Genomic DNA, 25,371 nt, shown 5'->3' on the forward strand with positions numbered 1-25,371 from the left:
GTCAAGGGACATTAAATCAGATGACTGTGAAATGTCATAATAAAAATGGAATGCTAACAACTTCTTCTCTAAACTAGCTCCTCTGGTTTTTAAACTGTGACAAGGGGGAGCAAGGGTTCAGCATACCCGTTCTGAAAAGGTCATACAATTGCTCTTGGTCTACTACCCATTACTACCCGCCCCCTATTGACCTTCCCTCATTTCCTCCCCCTAAAAGAGGAAAAAAAGAAAAATGGAATTAGCCATCTTCTCAGAATGTGGTGATCAAAAAATGGCTCACAGAGTGATGTTTGTTTAATTTGTGGGGCTTCAATCCTTAGCAATGAACAGCTAAACAACAGCAATGGAGGGCTTTTTTAAGGGCTGTTTCATATCAGAGTGGGGGCAATTCATTTGCTTCCCTGACAGTGACCAATGTCAAATTCCTAAATTTGTCCTTAACTTTTAAAAATACACATGTTCTTGCAGGAAAATACAGAAATAATTCTCCAAACAACCTCCATTATATGTTTCTCCAAAACAAATGATATTTCAGATATGCTATGGCATTCATTCACTCATTTCATGATCCTTATAATAAAAAGGAAACACACTGAAATCCTAATCCATAGGTCTTTGTCCTTTTATGGATAATGAGTAAATATAACAGATGTGCTATGTTGCATATAGTGGTTTCGTAGCAGGTATGTCTCTAGAGGGAGGTATGGGCCTCGCTTGAAATTCAAGGCTGAATAAAAGTATATTTAAACATAGTTCACTTTTTAATATATTGAGCAGAATACAATCTGAGAATTAAGTCAAACATCTGCATAATATTTTACATTTTATTGAAAAAAGAGATGGAAACAAATATTCAAATTCTGAATGGAAATGGCCACTTGCCATTCAGCCATCCAGCAAAAAGAAAAAAAATTAATAATAGGTGGATTACTTCTAATTACTTAGGCAGCAGTATCCCTTAATATATGGGATAATATCAAAATATTAATCCATCAACTATAGTATAATGCCTAGAAAAATTTTTATATTAATATACTGATTAATTCCATTAAAATTGTTGTAATTCATGAGGCTCACTTCTGGTAACAGAAGAATATGTTTTGGTGGATACCACAATGTAAAATAATCTTCATAACTGCAATTATACATTAGAAGATGTCACACAATATCTTAGGTTCTTAGGTGGTTTAAAAATATATACTATTTAGCCTTGCTAAGTCACCTCTATTAAACTGTTTATGATAACACCATTGGTGGATGAGTTGTACAAGCATTAGCAGACAGCTGATTCAGTGGAGATAGCCAGAATAAATTTGCTGAAGCGCACATCCTGTTAATCTGTTTGAAGAATATTGTAGAGCATTAGTACCAGCACTTCATGTTATCTGCACAGCCTGATAAGGTACATCTTTATTAAATTCAGTTATTGAAAGGATGTCAGTCAGCAAATAGGAATATTTGAAAGTCTAAAAAAAAAGTGGTTCTTTGTTAGAGCTTGGTTTCATGGCTGAGTGTCTAGAGGAGCCTTCTAAACACCTGGCGGCACTGTACAATACAAGCTTTGTCATTTTAAGTGGAAAAGCTTTTTTCCCAGCTTCATGGGTACTAAGGCATTTACTTTTTCAAACCTTCATTGAGAGAGAATGGTGGAGTAAGAGCTCCCCTCTCTGTTGATTCAAGAAAACTACATGGTGGGAAATGTCCAGTGGGAGGATGCTGGGAAATAGTAAGATCTGGTTGTGAATATTTCAGTTTGGTAAAATTTGAAGACAGTAGTCATTCTAGTGATTCACTATTCCATACTATCGTTCCACATTCGATCAAAAAGAAGGAGGCTTCCTTTAATTCTATTTCACATTCAATTAAAAAAATTAAAGGAATGAAGTGAGGCTTTCCTGAGCAGCTGAAAATAAAAATCATTCCTGTGAATACTCTTTAGTTACCAGCGTACAAATCAACGTAAGTACCATTAACTCCATCTCAAACTTGGAAAGACAAAGAAATTTTAATTGCAGCTACAAAGAATCAATAAATTAATTTTAAAGTCACATTGTATAAACCTGGCCTTCCTATGTGGGTAGCATCCCTGCATGATAAAATCACTGAGTAGAATCTCAGAATCCAGAATTTGCTCTGGAAGAGAATCTAGAGAAGATCAAGTCTCTAGACATGGGTGGGTAATGCAAATGCTTCTGCAAAGGTCTGTGTGGCATTTGTTTTCACTCAGCTTTTTACTTGTGCCAATTCTTCCACCAGACAGCTTCTCAGAAGTACTTCTGTCCCTCCAGGTAAACTGTTTACAACCTGATCTAGTCACATGTGTCTCTGGAAGGAGGAGGGTTACATACTTACATATCTCTTTAATATCTCCTCTCGTTCCTTCTGGTCCTCCAGGGAGTTGACGGACAGGTCAGAGATGCTGACTGTGGCTGATGCTGTCAGAGTGACCAGCAGCACCAGGTGTCCCTCACCCTCTTCCAGCTGCAACTCCAGCTTGTGCGTCTGTTCCCTACTGAGGGCTGACAGGTCGACCTGGCACCTAGACACAAATGTTTTGAATCAGCAAGTGACTTTTTTTTTTTTTTGCCATATCAAACAGCTGTTCAGAGCTCTATGAAACATAAATCAATAGAAATATTATTTGGACCACTGGAAGAACACCTCTTTCAAGTCAGCTGACTTTCTTCACAAAATTCAGACCCTGATTATCGTAGGGTCTGTAACTGTTTATTTCCTGTAAGATACAAAAAAATATGCTAATCTGAAATTCTATTATTACCCACTGTCACAGTATTCATAAAGTGGTAAGGACTTCCTATCTCTAGGTGGCCTAAGGAATTAGGTCACTGGGGCTTTGCTTATAGAAAAAATGATGTGTGCTATCTAGAGAGACCAACTATCAAAATTCTGAATTTTTGTGTTATTTTTAAAAAATGGATGTTTTCCCCTCATTCATAAATGTTATTAAGCAATGAATAGAATATGTACCATTGTGATGCCATACGTTTTACATTTTTTAAAACCATGCCAATATATTCATAGTACTCTGTATAAACTGAAATAAAAACACATAAATCTCCTGAGAACATAATAGCTCAAGTGTTAGGCACCTGAGTTGTGCTAAGAGGGGATTTCTAACGTGGCAGTGCATGCTCTGTACACCACTCTCTCAGAGCTAATACCTTGAAAACGCTTTTCATAAAAATGTCAATTGATTTTGAAGAGAAAGGTAATATGGTGACCACAAGGCTAATAAACGGAGAGAAAGGTGGCAGGCATGAGTGAAAGGCATTTAAAACAGGAAATAGCCAATTATAAGAATAAATGTGGTAACCTACCATAAACTGGGTGGTCAGAGACAGACTAAATTCTTGCTCTTTCTTATTCCTCACTCTATTTGGTATTTATGGCTTTGCTTTTAAACTAAACTCCTATGGACAGTGTTTCAAAGCTTGTAGTTGAGTTCAAACATCTCTTTAGCAAGAGTGATTGCAGATATTGAACTGAAGTCCAATATTTCAATAGGCCTTTTATTTTTGCCTACTGGTTAATATGAAGGATGTCTGGGACTAGACACAAATGGGAGGAAGAGGAATATTGATGTAAGAAAGGAAAACAATAAGCATTGCCCTGGTCAGTAGCAGAAAGTCCGTGTGTACTACATGCTAACTATTGAGAAATTGAGAGATTAGACTCTGTACAAGTCTGGAAAACATCTTCCTGAAGTTAGAATGTATGTCAAATAACTGCATTGTTTCTGCTGTCACAATACCCATTCCAAGGTACTCTCATCCTGTCTCCTCAAACTCTGAAGGGTGAAAAAACATATCACATCCCTTATCTCATATTTTAATTTTAATTGGAATTAAGTTCTTATCAGTAGCACCTGGAACAAATTGAGGTTAAAACTTTTACAGTGGAAAACAACCATTCAAACATATTCTCTAATGAAAAAAAAAAAAAGGTATTATCTTTAGAGATCTTTCCAGCACCTGACACACTGCTGGGCCCATAGTTTGTTGAATGCAAATAACTCTGGCTTGGATGGGGAGTATAATACTAGACAACTGACGAGAGACTATAATTCAGACTATTTTTGGTCAGATACAGTTGCAACCAAGAAAAGTCTTTCACTCACTTTGCTTTTTCTTTTTTTTTTCCACTCACTTTGATCATGCATTTCCTGGTCCCTTCCTTTTTTATATGATGCTGCAGCACTAAAACGCATTGATGTCTTCTGAAGGATTTTCTTCTATGCCCATTACCACTTTGTACTGATCATATAGATGCTGGTTTCTCTTAATTTTTATTAGTCATTGCATTTAATGCTTTACAGGTGGGGAAACTGCTCTCAAGATTATATAAGTTAGGCTTTGCAAACTGGCAATTTTCAGATGGAATCTGATTCACAGATTTGTTGTTTTGCTTGTGCTAAAAAAGTTTTGAATATAAATATTTTAAAATACAGAGTAAATGTCCTCTGAATTAGTTACTGTTCCCCATACTGGCCTATTTCACTTAATTACACTACCTTGCTCTAGTAGGCAGAAGGATTTGTGATTCTTGCAGTCTCCTTAATTTACCAATGAGAAAACTGAGGGCCAGGGAGGGTACATGACGGAGGGGAGACATACAGTTAGTTATTAGCGGAGCCCACCTGAACCTGGGACTCTGGAATCCAGGATCTAGGCTTTTCTCCACCACTCTATCTTTAAGTAACCATGCATCCCAGGAAGAAGCACTGTTAGCAGTGCTTCTCAAACTGGGTAATATCTAGGCTTTTTTTTTTAATTTTAATTTTTTCGAGACCAGGTCTTACTCTGTTGCCTAGGCTGGGGTGCAGTGGTGCGATCATGACCATGGCTCACTGCAGCATTGACCTCACAAGCTCGGGTGATTCTTCCCACCTCAGCCTCCAGGTAGCTGGGACTACAGGTGCGTGCCACCAGGCCTGGCTAATTTTTTTTTTTTTTTTTTTTTGTATTTTTTGTAGAGATGGGGTTTTGTCATGTTGCCCAGGCTGGTCTTGAACTCCTGGGCTCAAGCAATCCACCTGGCTCAGCATTCTAAAGTGCTGAACAAGCCACCACACCCAGCCCTGGACTTTTTGAGACTGAGTCTTATACTGTCGCCCAGGCTGGAGTGCAGTGGCGCGATCTCAACTCACTGTAACCTCTGTCTCCTGGGTTCAAGCAATTCTCATGCCTCAGCCTCCCAAATAACTGGGATTACAGGCGCCCACCACCATGCTCAGTGGATTTTTTTTTTTTTCATATTTTTAGTAGAGATAGGGTTTCACCATGTTGACCAGGCTAGTCTCAAACTCCTGACCTCAAATGATCCACCCACCTTGGCCTCCCAAAGTGCTGGGATTACAGGCATGAGCCACTGCACCCAGCCGACTTTTTTCCCCCAAACTTTTATTTTAGGTTTTGGTGGGCACATGTGCATGTTTGTAATATAGATAAACTCTCCTGTCACAGGGTCTTGTTGTACAGATTATTTTGTCACCCAGGTACTAAGCCTAGTACTCAATAGTTACTTTTTCTGATCTTCTCCCTCCTCCCAAACTCTGCCCTCAAGGAGGCCCCAGTGTCGTTCCCCTCTTTGTGCCTGGACTTATTTTTAACAGAAAGAATTATCTCAGTTTCCAAGTATGAAAATGTGTTATTTTTATGCTTTAAAAATATATATAAACCAGAGAAGAAGGCTATAAGTTATTGTTCTTATAAGATGATTAAGAAAAATTTGTAAATTGAATTTTGAAACTATGAAAATAATAAATTTAAGTTAACAATATAAATGTATAGGGAATAATATGCTTTTCTGTAACAACTAAAATTTCAGTACTGGGTGTACTCATAGAAATAGTTTATCTCAGGTCCTGTGCTATATTCAGTGTTTCAGAATTTTGACTTTAATAATTCCAATGTAGAGAATGCCCGTTTTCGTAAATATATCAGACAAGAGAGTATTTAATGACTTCAAGGTTCTTTGTGCTAGTTAAGGTTATTCGGATCTCTTATTTATCTAAATATTCTCCTCGAGAGTAAGATGCCATTTAAAATGAAGTGTCACCTGTAACTAAGGAAAGTTTTCTTGTTAGCTTGAGGATAAACTTAAAGCTTCACTGATGGGTATCAAATCATATTGTTACTGGAATGGGGTGGGGGAAAAAGCATTTGCTACCCCCTCATAATTTTTGAACAAATATGTTCAAGGATGGAACTCTTACAACACAGTCTAGTGCAATGTGAATACAGTACTAACTGCTATGGGGTAGATTCTTCTATATTTGGCTCACCTGTACTGTTATGTCCTGAACAAAGGAAGGTTTCACTACCGTTTGAATATGGAAGTAATAAGTGGTCATCCAGATGGTTCAGGATAGGTATACAGTAATGGTTTTATATTGTTACCAAGATAAAAACACAAAATTTAAAAAGCATCAAAACAAATTTATGAATTCCAAAAATATGTTCACAGATACATACACAGAGAAAAGATCCTGGATTTGGGAGTCAGATTCCCTTGGTTCTAGACCTCGGTCTTACATTAATTAGTCATGTGACCTCTTTCAAGATAACTTATCCTCTTGGATTTCAGTTTTCTCATCTGCAGATGAACTTTAAAGTCTCAAACCCTCAAATCCCACCATTTGTTGTAACTCTGTTTACATTTGCTGCATCTTCCTTTCTTTGCAATTCCACAAATCAAAAAGCTAAGAGAACAAAATTATCTTACAGGCAGTGAAATATTATTCCTCAGATGTATTGCTAAAAAAACTTGAATTTTGGTGTAAGAAGGCATCTCATCTCATCTAATTTCAAATTGTATTGCAAAGAGCAGTAGGGTGTGCCACTATGGGTGGCAGTGTGAGAAAAAGGGGTGTAGACTATCCTCTTTGGTTCACAGAGCAGCTCCCCTGACATCTGTTTTATATTGATGGTTCTATATGTGTGGTTTGAAAACTTACCTGACACAGCTTATATAGCTCCCTAGGCTCTCCTGGAGCCATGGTCTCCTAAGTCCTCAGCTGTTCCCTTTGCCTCAGCTGCTCCTTTGGCTGTGCCTCCCCAAAGGGCTGCTCTTCATCCCAAACCCATGACCAACTGACTGTGCTTGGGTCTCCCACCTAGGGCTGGCTGATCTTTCACCGTACCAAATGAGCTAGGCACTCTACTTTTCTGCCAAGGTGCATCCAGGCCTAGCTGCCATATACTTTGAGTTTCTGGCTTCTAAAGCCACTTCTGCACTTCGATAGGAAGCCACACTGTGAAGATTGTATCTGGCTCCCAGATCAACTGCCGAGGAAGCTGCGTGAAACAATGCAGAAGTTATCTCCTTGTAGGGTGAACTGTGATCAATGTAATAGGCGATGGGAAGACAATGTCCCACACCTCTTCCCTTTCACAAACTGTTCCAAAACATAATTCTCCATATGGCCTGTGCACATGTGGCCATATGGATGCACCTGCTAAGCAACCAGCTATATCTCTGAACTACCAGAAACAGTGACCAACCCATGAATATATTTCCTTGCATTTCTTCCTAGTATTCCCTGCCTCATGTTCTTTCTTTCTCACTCTCACTGCTGGGATGGTACCTCCTAATAAAGCACCAGCACTCAATCATTGCCTCGTGCTCCATTTTTCTCGAGAAACTGGCCTAAGGCAAAAACCATTGCTACAGTCTAACCCTCTCTGTATGGATGTCTACAACGCAAACTTGACCATGTCCCTCCCTGGCTTTGCACAATTTACAAGATATCCTTAGCTAGTCAATAGTACCCTCCATGACTTACCATCAGCTTATGTGTCACTTGCTGAGGCATTCTCACTTACAACTTATCATTCCAGAAGCCTTATAATCCTCCCAACATCCATGCTAGAACGCACCTGTTTCTTTATGTTTGGACAAGGCATGCCCTCAGCCTGAGATGATGTATCTCATTTTTGCATGGCTAATGTTTACCAATTCTCATTGAAATAACTTGCAGCTGTCTTTCTCAATATCCTGAAATGCCTCAAGGGCAGGAACAATGTCTTATTCTCAGCACGTGGCACAGCAACTGGAATATAGCTGGTGCACTGTAAGTATTAAAGTACTATGGACAAGGAAATGGAGGCTCAATAATTTACCCTTGATGACAATGCTTGACAGTGGCAGAGCCAGCGCTAGTGCATATTGTGCTCATTCTACCACTTCTATATTGTCTCCTAGAAAGTGGTTTGACTTCTCCCTAATACTCATTTCACTCACTCGTTAATTAATTCACTCATTAACTATTCATTAAGTGCTTATGTCTCAGGTCCTTTTAGATTTGGAGATTTGGCCCCTTCTAAACCTTCAGGTTTCTCAGATCCTTACTTCAGAATGAGCACAGATTCTGTGTTACTTTGAAGAAAGTTATTTGGCATCAGAGTCCATGGCTGGGGGTTCAGAAAACTGAAATTTTAATAAATCCTGATTATTCATTAGTATTGTGATATTAAGCAAGTCACTTAAACTCTTTGTACTTCAGCTTTCCTCATTTATTGAATGGAAATTTTTTAAAAATGCCTTCTCTTTGCAGAGAATTGTAAGACCACAGGAATCATGGATGAAAAAGTACTTTGAAAAGTTGAAAGTGCTATGTAAATGTATTATCTAGTTATATTATCACATTTGCCTTAATTTGATATTTGAAAATTCAAGCGATCTGCATCAAATTCAACTCATCAATTAATGAATCAACAGAATAACAAGAACAGACTCAAATCTAAAAGAGATTTTTGTATTAGTCTGTTCTCACGCTGCTAATAAAGACATACCCAACACTGGGTAATTTATAAAGGAAACAGGTTTAATTGACTCACAGTTCCACATGGCTGGGGAGGCCTCACAATCATGGCAGAAGGCGAATGAGGAGCAAAGTTATGCCTTCTATGGTGGCAGGCAAGAGGGCATGTTCAGGGGAACTCCCCTTTATAAAACCATCAGATCTCATGAGACTAATTCACTATCACAAGGACACCATGGGAAAGACCCACCCCATGATTCAATTACCTTCCACCCAGGTCCCTCCCACAACAATGGAAATCATGGGAGCTACAATTCAAGATGAGATTTGGGTGGGGACACTAGAGCCAAACCAAATCAATTTTAGAGCTACTTTCCCTCATTCTTCAAATGCTTCCTAGTATTCCCTGCCTCATGTTCTTTCTCTCTCACTCCCACTGTCTGGGATGGTACCTCAGAGAGTGAGAAAAATAAGACTTAGAAAAATTAAGTAATGGCAAGAACTCGAACCATGTTTTCTGACATCCATATCAGAGCTTGAAGTTCTCTGCATTAAAAAAAATACTATATACATTTGAACTATTTAAGCATGTGAAAGAAATATTCATCATCTTTATGGGGTGATGTTATCCTCTAAAAGTTCAAGGAGAAAAATCTCAGCGTTCTGATCACCGTTTTTCTCTTTTTCTCCCCTGCCTTTCCATCTGCTGTCTCTGAACCAGTGACCCATAACATTCCTTCCCAGATGAAACAGTCTTGTGATTAGCACCCTGGGTGTGTTCGCATGAGTCCCGTGGGGTATAGAAAGTACATGTTAGAACTATTTGCAATTATTTTTTAACGTAAAAATAAGACAGAAATGAAGCCTCATCGGTCTCTAATACTCACATGAACACAGGTGGCTCATACATCACATAGGCCTCAAGTATTTTGAGGGAGGCATAGGAGCTGCATGGCTAACACGAAGGGGTCAACAGTGGCACCCTTTGGGGCTCACTCGCCTTTCCTGAATTGCAGTTCATACATGCCCTATTAAGTGGATTTAGAGATTATATAATCAAATTTTTAACTAAACTAATCCTCACAAAATGGACAATTGGCTTTAAAAGATCCCACCAAAGGAACTGTGGATAGAAGATAACACTAATTGAACAAGCACAAGTGAACAGCAATGATAAACAAGAATCTGCCGAGCCGACACTTCTACCCCACTTGAGCTCTATGTCAGCCACGTTATAGCTCACAAAGCAATGGTGCTAGAATCAGATCCGGCAAGAGACCTGCCAAAGCAATCCAAGATTATCAAGAGGAAATTTATATCTGCTGTCTTTAATATATACTTCTAAGTATATATTATGCCTTAAAGTACTAACTAATGAGATTTTGAAGCCATCATGATTGGCAGAACATTTAAACATAAAAGACTCAGAATGGGAAGACATGCCTCTGTGAGAGGGGGATTTTAAAATGCACAATTTTACATAATTTTTAGCAAATTTAATAATACATGTATGAAGCTTTTTGAGATTTCTTAATATATGAGAACTACTTTACATTTGCATAACATCTTATATTATAAATTAATATAATATATGACTCTTTGAAATGTTTGCATTAAAAAGATTCAATACGTAGCTGCTGAAGTGTTTTCAAGTTCCATGACTATGCAGAAGTTTTTACTCTATCTCTGACATTACAAAATGCTAAATGCTGTTATTGCCTTTCTGTTGTTAGAAGTTGTCACTGTTCAGCTCTCTCTGGGGAGATTGCTTTACCTGGGTACACTTCTGCAAACTTCTACAATTCCCTATTCATTGACTTGAAGGTAAACTACACATTATACATACAGCAGTGTATGGAAACTGTCTTTGAGAACTTTGCCAATTATTTTTAAAATATTACAATGAGTACAGCCTTTCTGGGAAAATCTTCAGAAGAACAAACAGTAACTCACGAAAGAAAAGGATTAAAATCCTAATATATTTTGTTTAGGTTGAGTTTATGAAAAACCAAGACAAAAATCAACGACAAACTCCATTCTTTATTTAAATATTGCCTATCTCCCTAATGGACTATTTCACTCAATCGTTAGTAAAAAAAAATAGTAAAATACAATGATTTTTTTTTAAACTCTCTTCAGTTTAGAATTTTCTGACTAGCTGTCCTTGTGCTTTCAGATTAATAATGCAGTAGGATTTCCCTTGCTCTTATTTATGTAGAAAGTAAAAGAAGCATTGTAGTTTTGGTGTCACAAATAAAAAAACATTCCAAATCAGAATCTATGGAGTGTCAAATGCTCAAATGCATTGACTTTCAACCTTAAGAAAACATTAGTTTGGTTTTTATCCAAAGTCAAAGGCTATTTTCTTCATTTGCCACACGAAACTTGAACACACATTTGTGTTCATCTAAACAGTTCACATTCTCTTCTCCTCAGCATTAGAGAGAGCCATAGATTTGTTTTTATGCCTGTAGATTTTGAAAGCATTTGTTCTTCACCCAGAACTTACCAATTCAGAATACATTTTTCTTATCATATACCATTAATAAGAATTTCATTAAAATTAAGCCCTTGACTCAAGCGTACATTGGTAGCATTTAGTTGTCAAGGGTAGCACCAAATGCCTAGGCCCTGAGAACAACGCAACAAAGTCAGTAGCAATTCACCAACCTAAAATATATGTACCCCAAATCAACGCCACTTTAAAGATAAACAAGCATTTTGCACACTAATAAATAATGCTGTAAATCTTGCTATATTAGATTGCAAATAACTCCAACTGAATAAAATTGCATGACACAGGATTTACTTATTCTGCACATTCATAAAAACAACTTGTTCCCTGACAGCACTCATTCTTGGCAATTTACCGCAGCTGTCAGCAGCCAATTTGTTCAGATTACTGTTCTGCATAAAAGTGTAACAATCATGGGGATTTATTAGCTGATTATCGTAAAGGGGGCAGTCCGTCTTGCCTGCCAAAATGCAGGTGATCAGAAAGTTAAATAATTACATACAGATTAACATTATTTCACCTTCACTTGAAATTTGTAGTTCAGCGACGGGTAAAATTTGTTGTTCTAACTTGCAATATGGTGTGCATCACCTAAGTTAGTTTACCGAGTACTTGGCATTTTACTGAGCACTCCATGGCTCCAGGACAACATGCTGCATACAAGAGTGTGGTGAAATAAGCGTGGACTTTAGAGTCAGGAAACTCTGGATTTGAGCCTCAGATCAATCACCCCACTGGCTGAGCAACCTTTTAACTGCCCTCAGCCTCACTATTTGCATCTGCAAAATTGGTATAATATGAACCATCCCTGCTACCTCAGAGTGTAAAGCTAATGTGTATAATAGGGCCCTGTAGGTTGTAAAGCATTATTATTATTGTTTCTTTCCACTTATGGTAAATTTACTTTTGTGTAAAGTTTTACAACCAGATAGCTCCGTAGATATCATGATGATGAAAAGTTATAGTAAGTGTCTTGGTAAATGTATAGCCTACTTTTCCCCCCAAATATGGCCATTTATTACTACTGAAGTATAAAGATTATTCAGACGCTTTTATACTTTAACTAATTCATTCTTCTCTTTTGCATTATATTCAATTATCTTTCCACAATTACACTGAAACTTTCTTGCCTTCAACTAAGTCATGTTGTTCTAATTGCCTTTCCATTAATGGCTGGTGTCAGATCAGCATTTGTCTGACAAAGAGCCATAATTTCCAGTGTTAAATCAAGCTTTAGGGATTTATATTCAAACCCAGGAAATATTTACTGAGTGCTTGGTGCCAGATACTTGTTTAGGTATGGAGTATGTTGCAGTGAACAAAACACTCAAAAAATCCCTGCCCTCTTGGAGCTTACATTCTAATGAGGGAAAATAACTGATAACATAAATGAGATGCATAGTTTGCTATATGGTGGTTGCTTTAATGGAGAAAAACAGAGCAGAATAGAGGAATGGAATGCCAAGAAAAGCAGGTTCCATTTTAAATAGGCTTGGTATGAATGCCTCCCTGATGAGACATTGGTGCACAGATCTAAAGAAGATGAAGAAGCAAGGCAGGTGAATGGATCCCTGAAGAAAGTTAGATAGAGGGAAAGGTCCTGAGGTGGGAGGGTGTCTGGTATGCCTTGAGGAATAGCAGAGAGGCCAGCTGGCTGAAAGTGAGTGAAGGACGGGGATAGGCAGAATAGTAGAAGTTCACGGTAGACAAGCAACAAGGCCAGATTGTGCAAAGTCTTATAGGCCACTGAAGGGACTTTGGTTGTCCCTAGATTACGATGCAAAACAATTAAAGGGTTTGGAACAGAGGAGTTAAGCTACTTTATTTTTGTTTTAAAAATATTACTCTGGCTGCTAATTGGAAACAGACTGTTGTGGGAGGGGAGGTGTGGAAGGAAGAACAGGAGGCTGTTGCTATTGTCCATATGAAAACTGATGGTGGCTTTGACCACAATGATAATGATAGAGATGATGAGAGGTCGAGAATCCTCAATATGTTTTGAAGAAAAATTATCAGGCTGCTGATTGATTTGATGAGAGTGAGAGAAAGAAAGGAATCAAACACGGTTCCACGATTTTTGGTGTTAGCAACAAACAAGAGAAGCCTGAAGGAGGAGCAGATGTGTGGGACCGAAGGTTAGAAGTTTAGCTTTGCACATTCTAAATTGGAGAAATCTATTAGACTTTCAAATAGTGATATCAAGTAGGCAGTGCAATATAGGAATCTGGAATGCAGAGAAGAATTATGAAGTGGAGCTGGACTCTTGTGAGTTCAGATTACTGCTCTGCATAAAAGTGTAACAATCATGGGGATTTATTAGCTCCCATGGTGAAGTCACCATGGGAGCCAGTATAGATGAAGAAGATGCCCAAAGAGTGAGCTCCGAGGCTTTCCAGAACTACAACATGAGGAGATGAGGAAAAACCTGCAAAGGAGACAAGAAAGAGCATGCAGTGAGGTAAGAAAAAAACAAGGAGCATGTGGCGTCCTGGAAGGGAAGTGAAAAATGTGTTTCAAGGTAAGGAAGGGGTCAGCTAAATCCAGCACTGCTGCTGGGTCAGGTTAGACGAAGGTTGAGAACTGGTCATTGAATTGAACAACCTGGTGGGCTTGGGTGACATTGACAGGAGCAGTTTTGGTGGATTGCTGGGGGCAAATGCCTGACTATATTAGTTCAAGTAAGAATGGAAGTGGGGGCTGGGTGCAGTGGCTCACACCTGTTAATCCCAGCACTTTGGGAGGCCGAGGCTGGTGGATCGCTTGAGCTCAGGTCTTCAAGACCAGCCTTGGCAGCATGGCAAAACGCTGCCTCTACCAAAAATACAAACATTAGCAGGGCATGGTGGTGCATGCCTGTGGTCCCAGCTACTCAGGAGGCTGAGGTGGGAGGATCGCTTGAGCCCAGGAGGTGGAGGTTGCAGTGAGCTGAGATCGCACCACTGCACTCCAGCCTGGGCGACAGATCGAGACCCTGTCTTAAAAACAAAAACAAGAATGGAAGTGGGTAATGTTCAGTACTAAAATAGTTTTAACCCTTTGACACTCCAGATTTGCAAGTGGCTCTTTCATTCATAGCCAGTCTTATTTTTATTAAATATTATGAAAGAAGCAAACTCTGTTATTGAGTTTGCATTTACAAAATGTATTTTAAAAAATCATTATATATGACCAAAAAATGGAAGGTAAAATAGACAATTATAAACCATAGCATAATAAACTAGTCTATATAGATAATGTAATCCATACAAGTGTTCTCAAATTTGGGACTCAGTTTAGACAGTACCCTTAAAAAATGTTACTAGCCATTGAAGGAATAGTATTACCCTCCATGGCCAACATTAAACTTACAAACCTCCAGCAAATTTCTAGAATAGTCTCTACTTTCAAAATTAATAGACACAGAATGTTGCAGTGAGAGCTTGCAAAAGAGGACAGATGATTATGATGACAGTTTTATTACTGTTACTTTATCTTGAGTACTCAAATTTAATTGGAAAGTACGTCAATTGTCTTTGAAACTATTCTAGGAATTAAGTAATTCTATTGTAATCTGTATTATCTCCACTGTTTCCATGCAAGCTTCAAATAAATAAAGAAACACAACTTGCCTGATACTTAGATATAATAATATGTTGCTTTTCAGTGGCAGGATGCTTTTAAAGAGCAATTTAACAAACGTCAAGTTAGAGACCTGGAGTTTTCAGTGCTATCTGGATATCAAAAAGATTTGAAATGATGATGCATCATAGTTATTTCCCTTTTCTGCAAAAGGCAACCTTGCTAATTTAGGAGTGTGCAACATGTTTCTATTGTCCATCTTTCAGTATCTCAAAATCCAGCAGTCATTCCTTTCACTGTGTAAACCAGTATAAACCACTACTCCAGAGCTGTCTTGTCTACACCTGTGCTCATTTCACTCTAAAACTTTTGGGCTTAAATTGCTTTCATAGGCAATTAAGTTTGGTATATGACCGAAAATAGACTTCTCTTTTTCAAGCTTCCACAGTATCTGGAACAATCCCTATCATCTTCTATCCAGCAATTTGTCACTATTTTCTCAAAAATTAGCCAAAATATGAAAAACCTTTAGAAACAAGGTGAAGTGAGATAGTTAGTTAGGTCCACCTTTCTGTCAACCATGTCTGCCCTTGAAGAACTCATAATGTTATTAAGTGAGGAAAAGAAAATGATCAGTCCCAATTGGCCTGAGAAATTTTCATAGTTTTTAAATTGGAAAATTCTTACCAAAGGAAAAAATATAAAAGAACATCTGTCATTATACAAAAAAAATAGAAGGAATATGAAGGAATGTAATATATACCTAGAAATACAGGAAGCCAGAATATTTACGGCATAATCTCCATTATTTTACCAAGATAAGGAAGTTTGAATACAAAGAAATAAGGTTGAGGTAGCAAGTTACACATGTCCATCATTCTGATTATCTTGTGGTCACCAAATATAACTAATGTTATTATAACCAAAGAAAATGAACTAATCATTCGAAGAATAGCTACATAGTATCTTCTCGAAAGAGCTCATAGCCTATTGAGGGAGACAGAATCTTAGATATATAATTATAATGAAATGCATTTAATATATTAACAGATGTGGTATATCCCAGAGAGAACAAGACAAAACTTTAAGAAAACTCTGAAAATAGTGTTTTAATTAAGGGAAAAAATGTGCAATAAAGGCCTGTGCTTTCAAAAGGCTTGAAATGTAATGTAGTATTAGATTATGGTGGTGTTTTCCAAGCTCACTTTACAAGTAAAATAGTAAAGTCTACCTGAAGCTCATCTTTGACCTCTCACTATATAATCCTATGAAGAAAATGATATATATATAACTGCATCATAAAAAAAATCAAGAGATAACTATGTTAGATTGGATACCTGTTCTTACTTTTCTGGAGTATAATTTATTTTACTCTTAGTATGTATAAATTTTCTTCAAGCTGTATGTTTAAAGACTTGGAATTTCATGTAAGCTACAGTGAGGAAAGAATTTTTTTTTAATTTAAAAAATTAACAAATTCTTCAGTACACCACACTTTATTTCAATATTGGCAGGTTTCAATGTGTTTTGCTACAAAGACACATATATATCAAAAAATATAAACATAGGCTTTAAATTAAGAAAACATATGATTCAAGTAGTCACTCAAAATAACCTGGACTTTGTGGAAAAATGTCATGTGAGCCTCAGAATACTCCTTTCTTTGCTGTGTTATCAGATTAACATGGATCTGCCTCACTTATATGCTTCCTACACTAATACTTGGGAACTCTTTACAGATTCATGAACTCCAAGGAGATTACAAGTATTCTCTACCTTGCAGGGTGTTGTAGAAAATAATGCATTTTACGGTGACAGTATGCTTTATGAAAATAAATATTATCTTAGATCACTTTACAGACTATGAATATACTCTTTGTTCCTTTATGTATCTTATATCAGATGAAATTCCTCTTTCTCAACTCCCATAACTTTGACATCTGGAGAAAATTCATGGATATCAAATTCAGATAGCCTGTGTCCATCAACTGGTCAAAACCGCCACCTACTGGTCAGTTTTTGAATCTATTTTTCAGTTCATCCAAGCATTGCCTTACCATGGTAAAGTCCCTTTTCTTCAAAACAGTAAAGATCATTTACAATAACCAGGCTTACAGCAAATATTCTTTTAATAAAAATGCTCTAGGAGTGAACCAAAAATTACAAATTGCACAAACCTGCCAATAAAATCATCCCTTTTCCCAGCATCTTTGTCCCATGCAGTGATATCAATGATTCCTCCTCTTTCTTCATAAAGGTGAAAATCAAATTGTTCCCTCCACTGAGGATTCAACGTTTTTGGCATAATCTGGAAAAAAAATCATTATTGTCATATTGCTAGCAGCTTTTTAAAAAAACTTCAACCTGAGACACTAAATCAAACTTTTGGTACTATAGTATCTAGAAAAGCATGCCGTGTGCTATTTGAAAAAAAGATTACAGAAATAATGGAAATGACTCATTAGATCTCCAGCATCTTTACTGAATAGTATGTGAATGGACTTCAATGGATGTGTCCGGAAAATCACAAGACAGCCTTTGATTATTTTAAATAACAGATAAGATATATAAATTGTATAGAAGAGGTAATAATCTATGAAAGAAATAGCTCACTCAGATACTAGCAATATTTTACATAATCATAGTTAATGCATTAAGATATAACTCATAGTCAGTCATCTCAAAATAAAGGAGAATGAGGATTTTCAGAGTTTTTTTTTTTTTTTCTTACTTGCCATACACATTGGAATCCTGACTTGAGTATGCGAAAAACAGACAATGAATTTCTGTGAGAGCAGGAGAAAAAAGCAAGTAGCTTTTGGGTGGTCAGGCAAACTTTTATCTTAGACTTATAGCACTGATGTAGTATCTCATGTTATAGATGGATAAGCTGAGACCTAGAGTTTAAGTGACACAACTAAGGTCAGTATGTTTTAGCATCTAGACACTAACTCAAAGTCTTTGATTAAAGTTTCAGGACTCTTCCCCCAAAACCACATGCCAAAAATGTCTGTGAAATAATAAATGAATATATATGAGTATATATGTATGTATACATGTATATATATGAGTATATATGTATGTATACATGTATATATGAGTATATATGTATGTATACATGTATATATGAGTATATAGTATGTATATGCATGTATACATACAAGTATGTGTGCATACATATATGTATATATACACATATATGTGTATACATGTATGTATGTATACATATATGTGGATATACTCTGTGTTGCATATACAAGAAATATATCTGAAATGTAATTATGTAACTTCAAGTATTCAGATAAATCATCTTGTACAGTAGAATCAATGAACAAAGTAACCTATATTGATAGGAATGGAATTGTAAAATTCCATTCACCATTGGGTTAAACAACATTTATATTTGTTTCCTTGTTCTTTCTTTTTAGCAGGAAGGCATGCAGTGGCCTTTTCTCTTTTTAATGTATGGCAGACAGATCTTCAGATGTAAAGTTTGAAAGCAATGAAGTATGTTATATGCAAAGGTAATGCAAATGAATCACAATTTTTAAAGTTCATAATCTGAAATTAATCAGCAATAGATCAAGGAAAGAAAGAGCAAAGAGAGACACATGTCCATTGCTGGGTTTCATATTTCATACCTAAAGAGCAGAACTATAAAAATAAGTAATGTTTTTAGCCTACTAGAACATGGAAATGGTGCTAACTAAGAAAGGACAAGATAGAAGTGGTCATAGATACCTATTTTTGGAATCAGTAGCTACTTTAATATATGTTATTAAGCCCCATGGCAGAAAAAAAAATGGCACTCAGCGAAGGCTATGATAATTTAAATGTCTTATTATCAGGCTCAGATGAACTCCTATGGTATTTTGGGCTGTGGTCTGTCTTTACTTATCTGGCCTTAAACAGACTAAATTTTCAGTTTTCTTTTTTAGGATTGCCTTCCCTATATGATTTCCTTCAGGTCAGAAATAATGCCTTCCCTTTCCATGTGGACACTCCAATCAGCCTGCTAGCAATACTCACTGCCTGCTAATGATGGGTTCTGTGATATTTTTAACTACCTTAAGTACTAGTGAAAACTTCCTGGGCTGGAAGGGACCTAAGCAGGCTGTTTATCAAAAAGCTATAGAAATTATGACACTAAGGTGAATAAATGCCTATTGGAATGGAATGTGATCTTTAATACAAGACGGATATGATCAGTTGTCCTAAGCTGTCTATGAATAACAGCTGTAAAAACTGACCAATAAAGAGGACATAGTTCATTACAACAGAGATAAGATGATATGGTTTGGCTCTGTGTATCCACCGAAATCTCATGTCGTATTGTAATCCCCACACGTTGGAGGAGGGACCTAGTAGGAGATGATCGAATCATGGGGGCAGACTTCCCCCTTGCTCTTCTCATGATAGTGAATGTCTTCTCACAACATCTGGTTGTTTAAAAGTGTGTGGCGCTTCCCTTTTCACTCTCTCTTGCTCTGCCATAGAAAGACATGCTTGATTCCACTTTGCCTTCTGTCATGATTATAAGTTTCCTGAGGCCTCCCAGCCATGCTTCCTGTACAGCTTGCAGAACTGTAAGTCAGTTAAACCTCTTTTCTTCATAAGTTACCCAGTCTCAGGTAGTTCTTTATAGAAGTGTGAGAATGAACTAATACATACGACATGTGCCAAAAATATAGTTATGACTACTAGACCCTTATTCATTATTACTTATATCACTAATATTATTAATATATTATTACTACGAATATAATTGATACTATATGATATATTTCCTACTACTGTTGTTACTCTTCCTCTTCTGCTATTTTTGTTTGCTGAGTGATTATGGACAAGGCAGTATTCTAAGCCCTTTAAATGCATAACATATATTCATTCAATCTCTGTAACTTGGTTAGGTAGGCATTATTTTAACTCTCATTTTTACAGATGGGAAAACTAAGATATGGAGAGACAAAGTAACTTGTTCTAATAAATTTTAAAATTTGCTATTTGCATTAGTACAAGTCAGGTTGGATAAAGTGTCTAAGAGTAACGTACAAATATTTTTATAGCATGTAAAATAATGCTATTTGTAATACTGATATTAGCACTAGTTGTAATAATGTTAAAAGCTAGACTCTTGGGAGGCCAAGGTGCGTGGATCATGAGGTCAGGAGATCGAGACCATCCTGGCCAACATGGTGAAACCATGTCTCTACTAAAAATACAAAAATTAGCTGGGCGTGGTGGCGTACACCTGTAGTCCCAGCTACTCGGGAGGCTGAGAGAGGAGAATTGCTTGAACCTGGGGGCGGAGGTTGCAGTGAGCCAAGATCATGCCACTGCACTCTACACTCCAGCCTGCTGACAGACTGGGACTCCATAAAAAAAAAAAAAAAAAAAGCCACACTCTGAGTACTTTCTGTGCCAGGTATCAACTATGTGTTTTCTGGGTGGCTGTTATTGTTTTAATCCTCAGGGCTATGCCAAGAGATAGTTCCAACTATTATTCCTATGTTGTAGATGAAGAAATTGGGACATAGACAAGTAGTTAACGCGAGGTCACCTAGTACATAAATTTAAAAATGCTATACAATTATTGGTCTTGTTTTCTGACACGGTGTTCAAAAAAGTTTGTTAAGCATTTAAAAAATTATCTAGTGGTTTCACCTCCTAAAGCAGGGCTATTAACCAACCAATGCCTTCCAAATATTGACAGGAACACAATAGAGATATGGTTACCTTGCTCTTGTACTTCTGATGCCCAAGCCGGAACTTCACGTAGGGGTCGCTCAACCCGTTGGAATCCATGGCCTTCAGGTCTCTCCCTTCAATCAAGGTGATGCTGACTATTCCTCTCCAAAGATGCGATTTTCTGTGTAGGTCTGAGAGGCGTAAACTTTGGGTCTGAAACTTTTGGCAAATGAAAATTGAGTTAGGTTACTGTGTTTTGAACCCAAATACCTCATTTTGGCATTACCTTTTCTCCTGTTATGATTCTTTGAAAAATAAAGGATAGGCAATTATAATTTTTTAAACTAAAAATAATTATGAATTATTGTTAATTGTTTAATTATAAAATTAATAAATTATGAAATTATCATCTCATGATAAATTTGTTGTGTAAAAGAGTTGAGTGTTCAAAATACAGTCTAGCTTTTCAATTCTTAAGATTACAAGATGTAGATACTTCAAGAATATCAGAGAATATTTGCATGTGTGCCAAATAGGCTTATGCCAAAATATGTATACAATAAATGTTAAAAATATCAAAGGCCTTGTTCATACTGTGGTATTTAATTTTTAAATTATTTATGGTTTTTGAGGATCTCTTTGTTTATGTTATAAATATATTTTACAGGTGGTTTTTAATTGTAAGATTAGTTGCAAGTTCTATTCAGATAGTTTAAAAACTTCTTTCTTGCCACATTTGGAGATTATTGAGCTTCAGATTGCTAAAGGACAATTTAAGTTACCACAAAATAGAAAACAAAATCAATAAGCCCATCTAAGATGTCTTGCTTATACCTAAAATTTTCATCACAAATATTTAAAACTTTTAAAGTTAAACATGTGATTTATATTGGCAAGTATGTTCCTGGATTTATTTTACATTTTAGTATCTGAACATTTTCTTTAATGACTTTTATTATTCTTTTATTTTCTTTTTTTTTAGAAACAGAGTCTTGCTCTGTCACCCAGGCTGGAGTGCAGGGGTATGGTCATAGCTCACTGTAACCTCAAACTCCTGGGCTCAAGTGATCCTCCCAAGTAGCTGGGACAACAGGCATGCACCACTGCACCCAGCTAATTTTTGTTTTTTATTTTTATCTTGTTTGTTTTGCTTTTAGAGAAAAGGTCTTGCTTGGTTGACCAGGCTGGAGTGCAGTGGCGTGATCATAGCTCACTGCAGCTTTGAACTCCTAGCTCCAAGTGATCCTCCTGCCTCAGCCTCCCAAAGTGCTGGGATTACAGGCATAAGCCACCACACCTGGCTTAGACTTTTATTAAAATTTGCAAGTCTACTAAAAATGGCCATATAATCTCTTTAAACTAAAAAGGACATAAAACAAGCCATAGAAAGTAACTAAATGTGAAAACATTTTCAATCTGGATTCAGCATCAAGCAGTACTATAAAAATAGTTTCTTTCATATTATCAAAAATGTTTTTCCTACTTATAGTCATATCATAAAGAAATTCAACATTCCTTGCAACCTCAAAGTACACTTCTAAATTATGGATTAGCACTACTTTCTACCTGATCCCTTCTACGTTAATGTTACACAGTTACAGTCTATTTTACATAACTCTGCCTCCCACTTCAACTTCCTACCTTTTTCCATACCAGTGCAACGCCATAGGTATTATCATCATCCTCAAAAGTCATGCATTTCAGAGTGCTTCTATTAGGAAAATGAAAACTATATTCTTCAAAAGATAATACTTCTAATATTTGAACATTTCAATGAAAATCTTTCAAAATCACATTGCATATTTTCCTGCCTTGTTGAACACAGCACATTTTGAACCTTGCCTGGTGGCTCTGCCCTACGAATATCAACACAGGCTTTTGTCTACATACTCTTCATCCCTGTGAGCTTCAAGAGCAGCATTCAAATGTGTTCTGAAGTGTAATGGAGAATTCATGGAGCACCTGCAAGTTCTGCAGAACTCCATGCCCACTTCAGCTGGAGCCCTTCTGCTCCTGTCTGTTCTATATATTGGGTTTCCGCATTAGATTTTGTTGAACAGAGGACTTCTCAGATGAAAGTAATTGTTTAGAATCTGTTGCACCCAGTTATGCCCAAGGTCTTTGTTCTAAGATTTCATGCAACTTATTATTATATAACCCAGCTGTAGATTTTGGTATATGACTGGTTTAACCACTTCTGCTGCTGTTGAGACTGCCTCTAACAGCAGACTCCAGAGAATTGGGTTTTAAACTTTGGGTTGGAAACTTTTTTAAGGAATATGAGTAGCAAAGAAGGAACCAAATAAAACAAATGTTGTAGCAAGCAAGAAGAAGTAATTATTTTAGCAAAGATCAAGGAGTTAATAGCTGCCAACTTACATAGAGCTTTAGAATTTAAAAGTGTACATATCTACATTACAACATTTGGTTCCCATGAAAACCCCATGAGGTCAGAAGGCAGGGCATCTTAGCCCCATTTTACTGATGGGACTCAGAGTGGTTGCGCTTATAAATGGTAGGTATGTGACTAGAACCCCAATATTTCTCATCTTTATTCCTGAGCTTCCCCAATACAAATGTTTAGGGTGGAGATTCTCTCATAGGTTAAAAGGTAATCATGATTTAAACAAAATATTTCCAAAGGGTACTCTCCACTTCAGTGGCGAGCACATGGCTAATTCATGAAATTGCCTTTTACTTTTCTATTATATGACCACATGTGTTTATATTTATAATATTTCAGCTTGTTGAAGAATATACTCAATGCCATTTTTCTATGTGCTATCTAGAAGCAGTCAAATAGTAGCTGGGTACAAGCTAGTTTACACAGTGTCTTCAATTAGCAATGTGAAGTAAGTTTCTTTAATAGTGCCATGTCTAAAATAGTGCCTTCCTTGCTTGCTCCTCCTTTCATTTTTTTTTTTTTTTTAAAACATGAGAACATGAACTTGGCTTACAGAGTGAGGGGGAGAAAAGCCATTTTCACTCTGTAAGTCAAGTTCGTGTTCTCATGTAAAGCTCACAGGAGGAGAAAAGATTCCATTTTCCATGGGGTCCTTTATGCTTTCACAGAAATAAAATGAACATAATAGAGATTTTACCTACTGCCATTAGTTGCTGTGAAATGCTTTTCCATAACCCAGAAGAACATTTCCAAAACAACTTGGGGAGCTAAGTGGGAGGAAGAAGGAGAACATTTCTTCATAAAAACAGGGCTAATGGGTATGGTACTTATGGGGACCTGCGCATAAGGCTAAGAAGAAGAAATTTAAAAAGTTTCAAAGATATTCTAATCAGATATTTTTTAAGTGATGTTTTCTTCTTCAGTAATTTTTGTTCAAAATGGTGCTTCTCTACAAAGAAACTCCATAATTGAACTGTAGATTTTATTGAGCAACTGCATAGTCATGAAACTGTTAAATATTTAGTCTATGCTTGAAGAAGTGAGACTTGAAATAAAATTACAGGTAAAGGTAACAGGTATAGACATAGGCTACCAATAGCAGGAAAGATAAGATGTAACATAAATGTTCACTCACATCTTCCTAGCAATTTCTGGCTAAATGCTTGGGCATGTTTCTCCCTCTCTGGGACTCAGTTTTGTTATGTTTGATTTTTCAAGACTGTACTTCAGGGCCCCAAGTGTACTGACAACACTTTTCTGTGTGTATCTACGGGTGGGGGGAGGTTGTGTGTTCAGGGGCCTACAGAGAAAGAAGTACACTCCATAAACAATGAAAATTTAGCTTGCTCAAGATAGTCATTTATTACTTTTACTGATTTTCAAAATCAAAGTTCTGGGGAGCTCATTGAAGGGGTGGAGATGGGCAGAATACCAAGGCAAAAAGAAACTTTGCAAACTATGAAATTCTGATGCTCTCCAAGGTAATTTCTGAGTCACTTGCTGCTGTTTAAAAAGTTTCCTTCCTCTGTATAGCAAATCTCTCAAATATGTGGTCCACAGACCAGTGGCATTGATGTCACCTGGGAACTTTTTAGACACTCAAATCCTCTGACCGCATCCAGACTAACAGCATCAGAAACTCTGGGAGTGGAGCGAGGCATTCTGGTTTAACCAGCCCACCAGGTGATTCTCATACACACTCAAGGGTAAGAATCCTTGCTTTGAAAGTTATGTGGTGCATGCGCACTGGCTTCTCTATGTTCTTATAACTAGTAATACAATTGTAGATATTAACGTGAACATTATTTATGCTATTTAAACTCCTTTTTTCGTCCTGCTTCTAAATTTACTGATTAGGGAAGCATATTGGTCTAGATATTTAGAGTATTTAAAAAGAGAAGTAGGACCCTACTGAACAATTATGAAAAGCTGTGCTTCTTTTCTTCCTTTGTTATTTTTTTCTCATAAACATATCTAAATAACACATATTTATTGAAGTGTTGATAGTCCACCAAAATCACTTATTGAGCACCTAAAGGACAAGGAGTATTAAACAAATCCAAGATATCACTCAATAAAATTTGCATATTGCAGCTGGTACTTAGTTTTCTAAGGTAATGCTCTCAACTAGGTCCTTATTGAGTTAGAATTCTTGTTGAGGAGGACAAGAAAAAAGGCAGGAAGAACAAAAAGGAAAAAAAAAAAACAACCTTGTTCTTCAAAGCAAAGAACAAAAACAAAGCCCTTAAAAGGAAGGAATAATCTTTGAACTTGTAAGGTAGTTGTTCTCAAATTCTAGCAGTCAATTTACTGAAATTGCGTGATTCTCTGAGATGTGATTCAGTTCTTATGGAGTACAGCTGAGTCTGTAGTTCAGCATGTGCCCCATGTGATTCTCATACATCCAAAGTTTAAGATCCACTT

General features: G+C 36.9%; 1 protein-coding gene across 4 annotated transcripts in view; it reads right to left on the minus strand.

The window, feature by feature from the left end:
• The window catches only part of MCTP1 (multiple C2 and transmembrane domain containing 1), a 596,589-nt gene that overhangs the window by 189,116 nt on the left and 382,102 nt on the right, over positions 1–25,371 (minus strand). For all 4 annotated transcript variants that reach the window (XM_030816935.1, XM_030816928.1, XM_030816920.1 and 1 more), the window contains 3 exons: positions 20,592–20,762; positions 17,033–17,163; positions 2,353–2,539 (listed from right to left, as the gene is read on the minus strand). In XM_030816935.1, coding sequence (XP_030672795.1) covers positions 2,353–2,539; positions 17,033–17,163; positions 20,592–20,762 — 489 coding nt within the window. The remainder of the gene's footprint in view (positions 1–2,352; positions 2,540–17,032; positions 17,164–20,591; positions 20,763–25,371) is intronic.

This window comes from Nomascus leucogenys, chromosome 2, assembly GCF_006542625.1.
Source record: "Nomascus leucogenys isolate Asia chromosome 2, Asia_NLE_v1, whole genome shotgun sequence".
NCBI classification, from domain to species: domain Eukaryota; kingdom Metazoa; phylum Chordata; class Mammalia; order Primates; family Hylobatidae; genus Nomascus; species Nomascus leucogenys.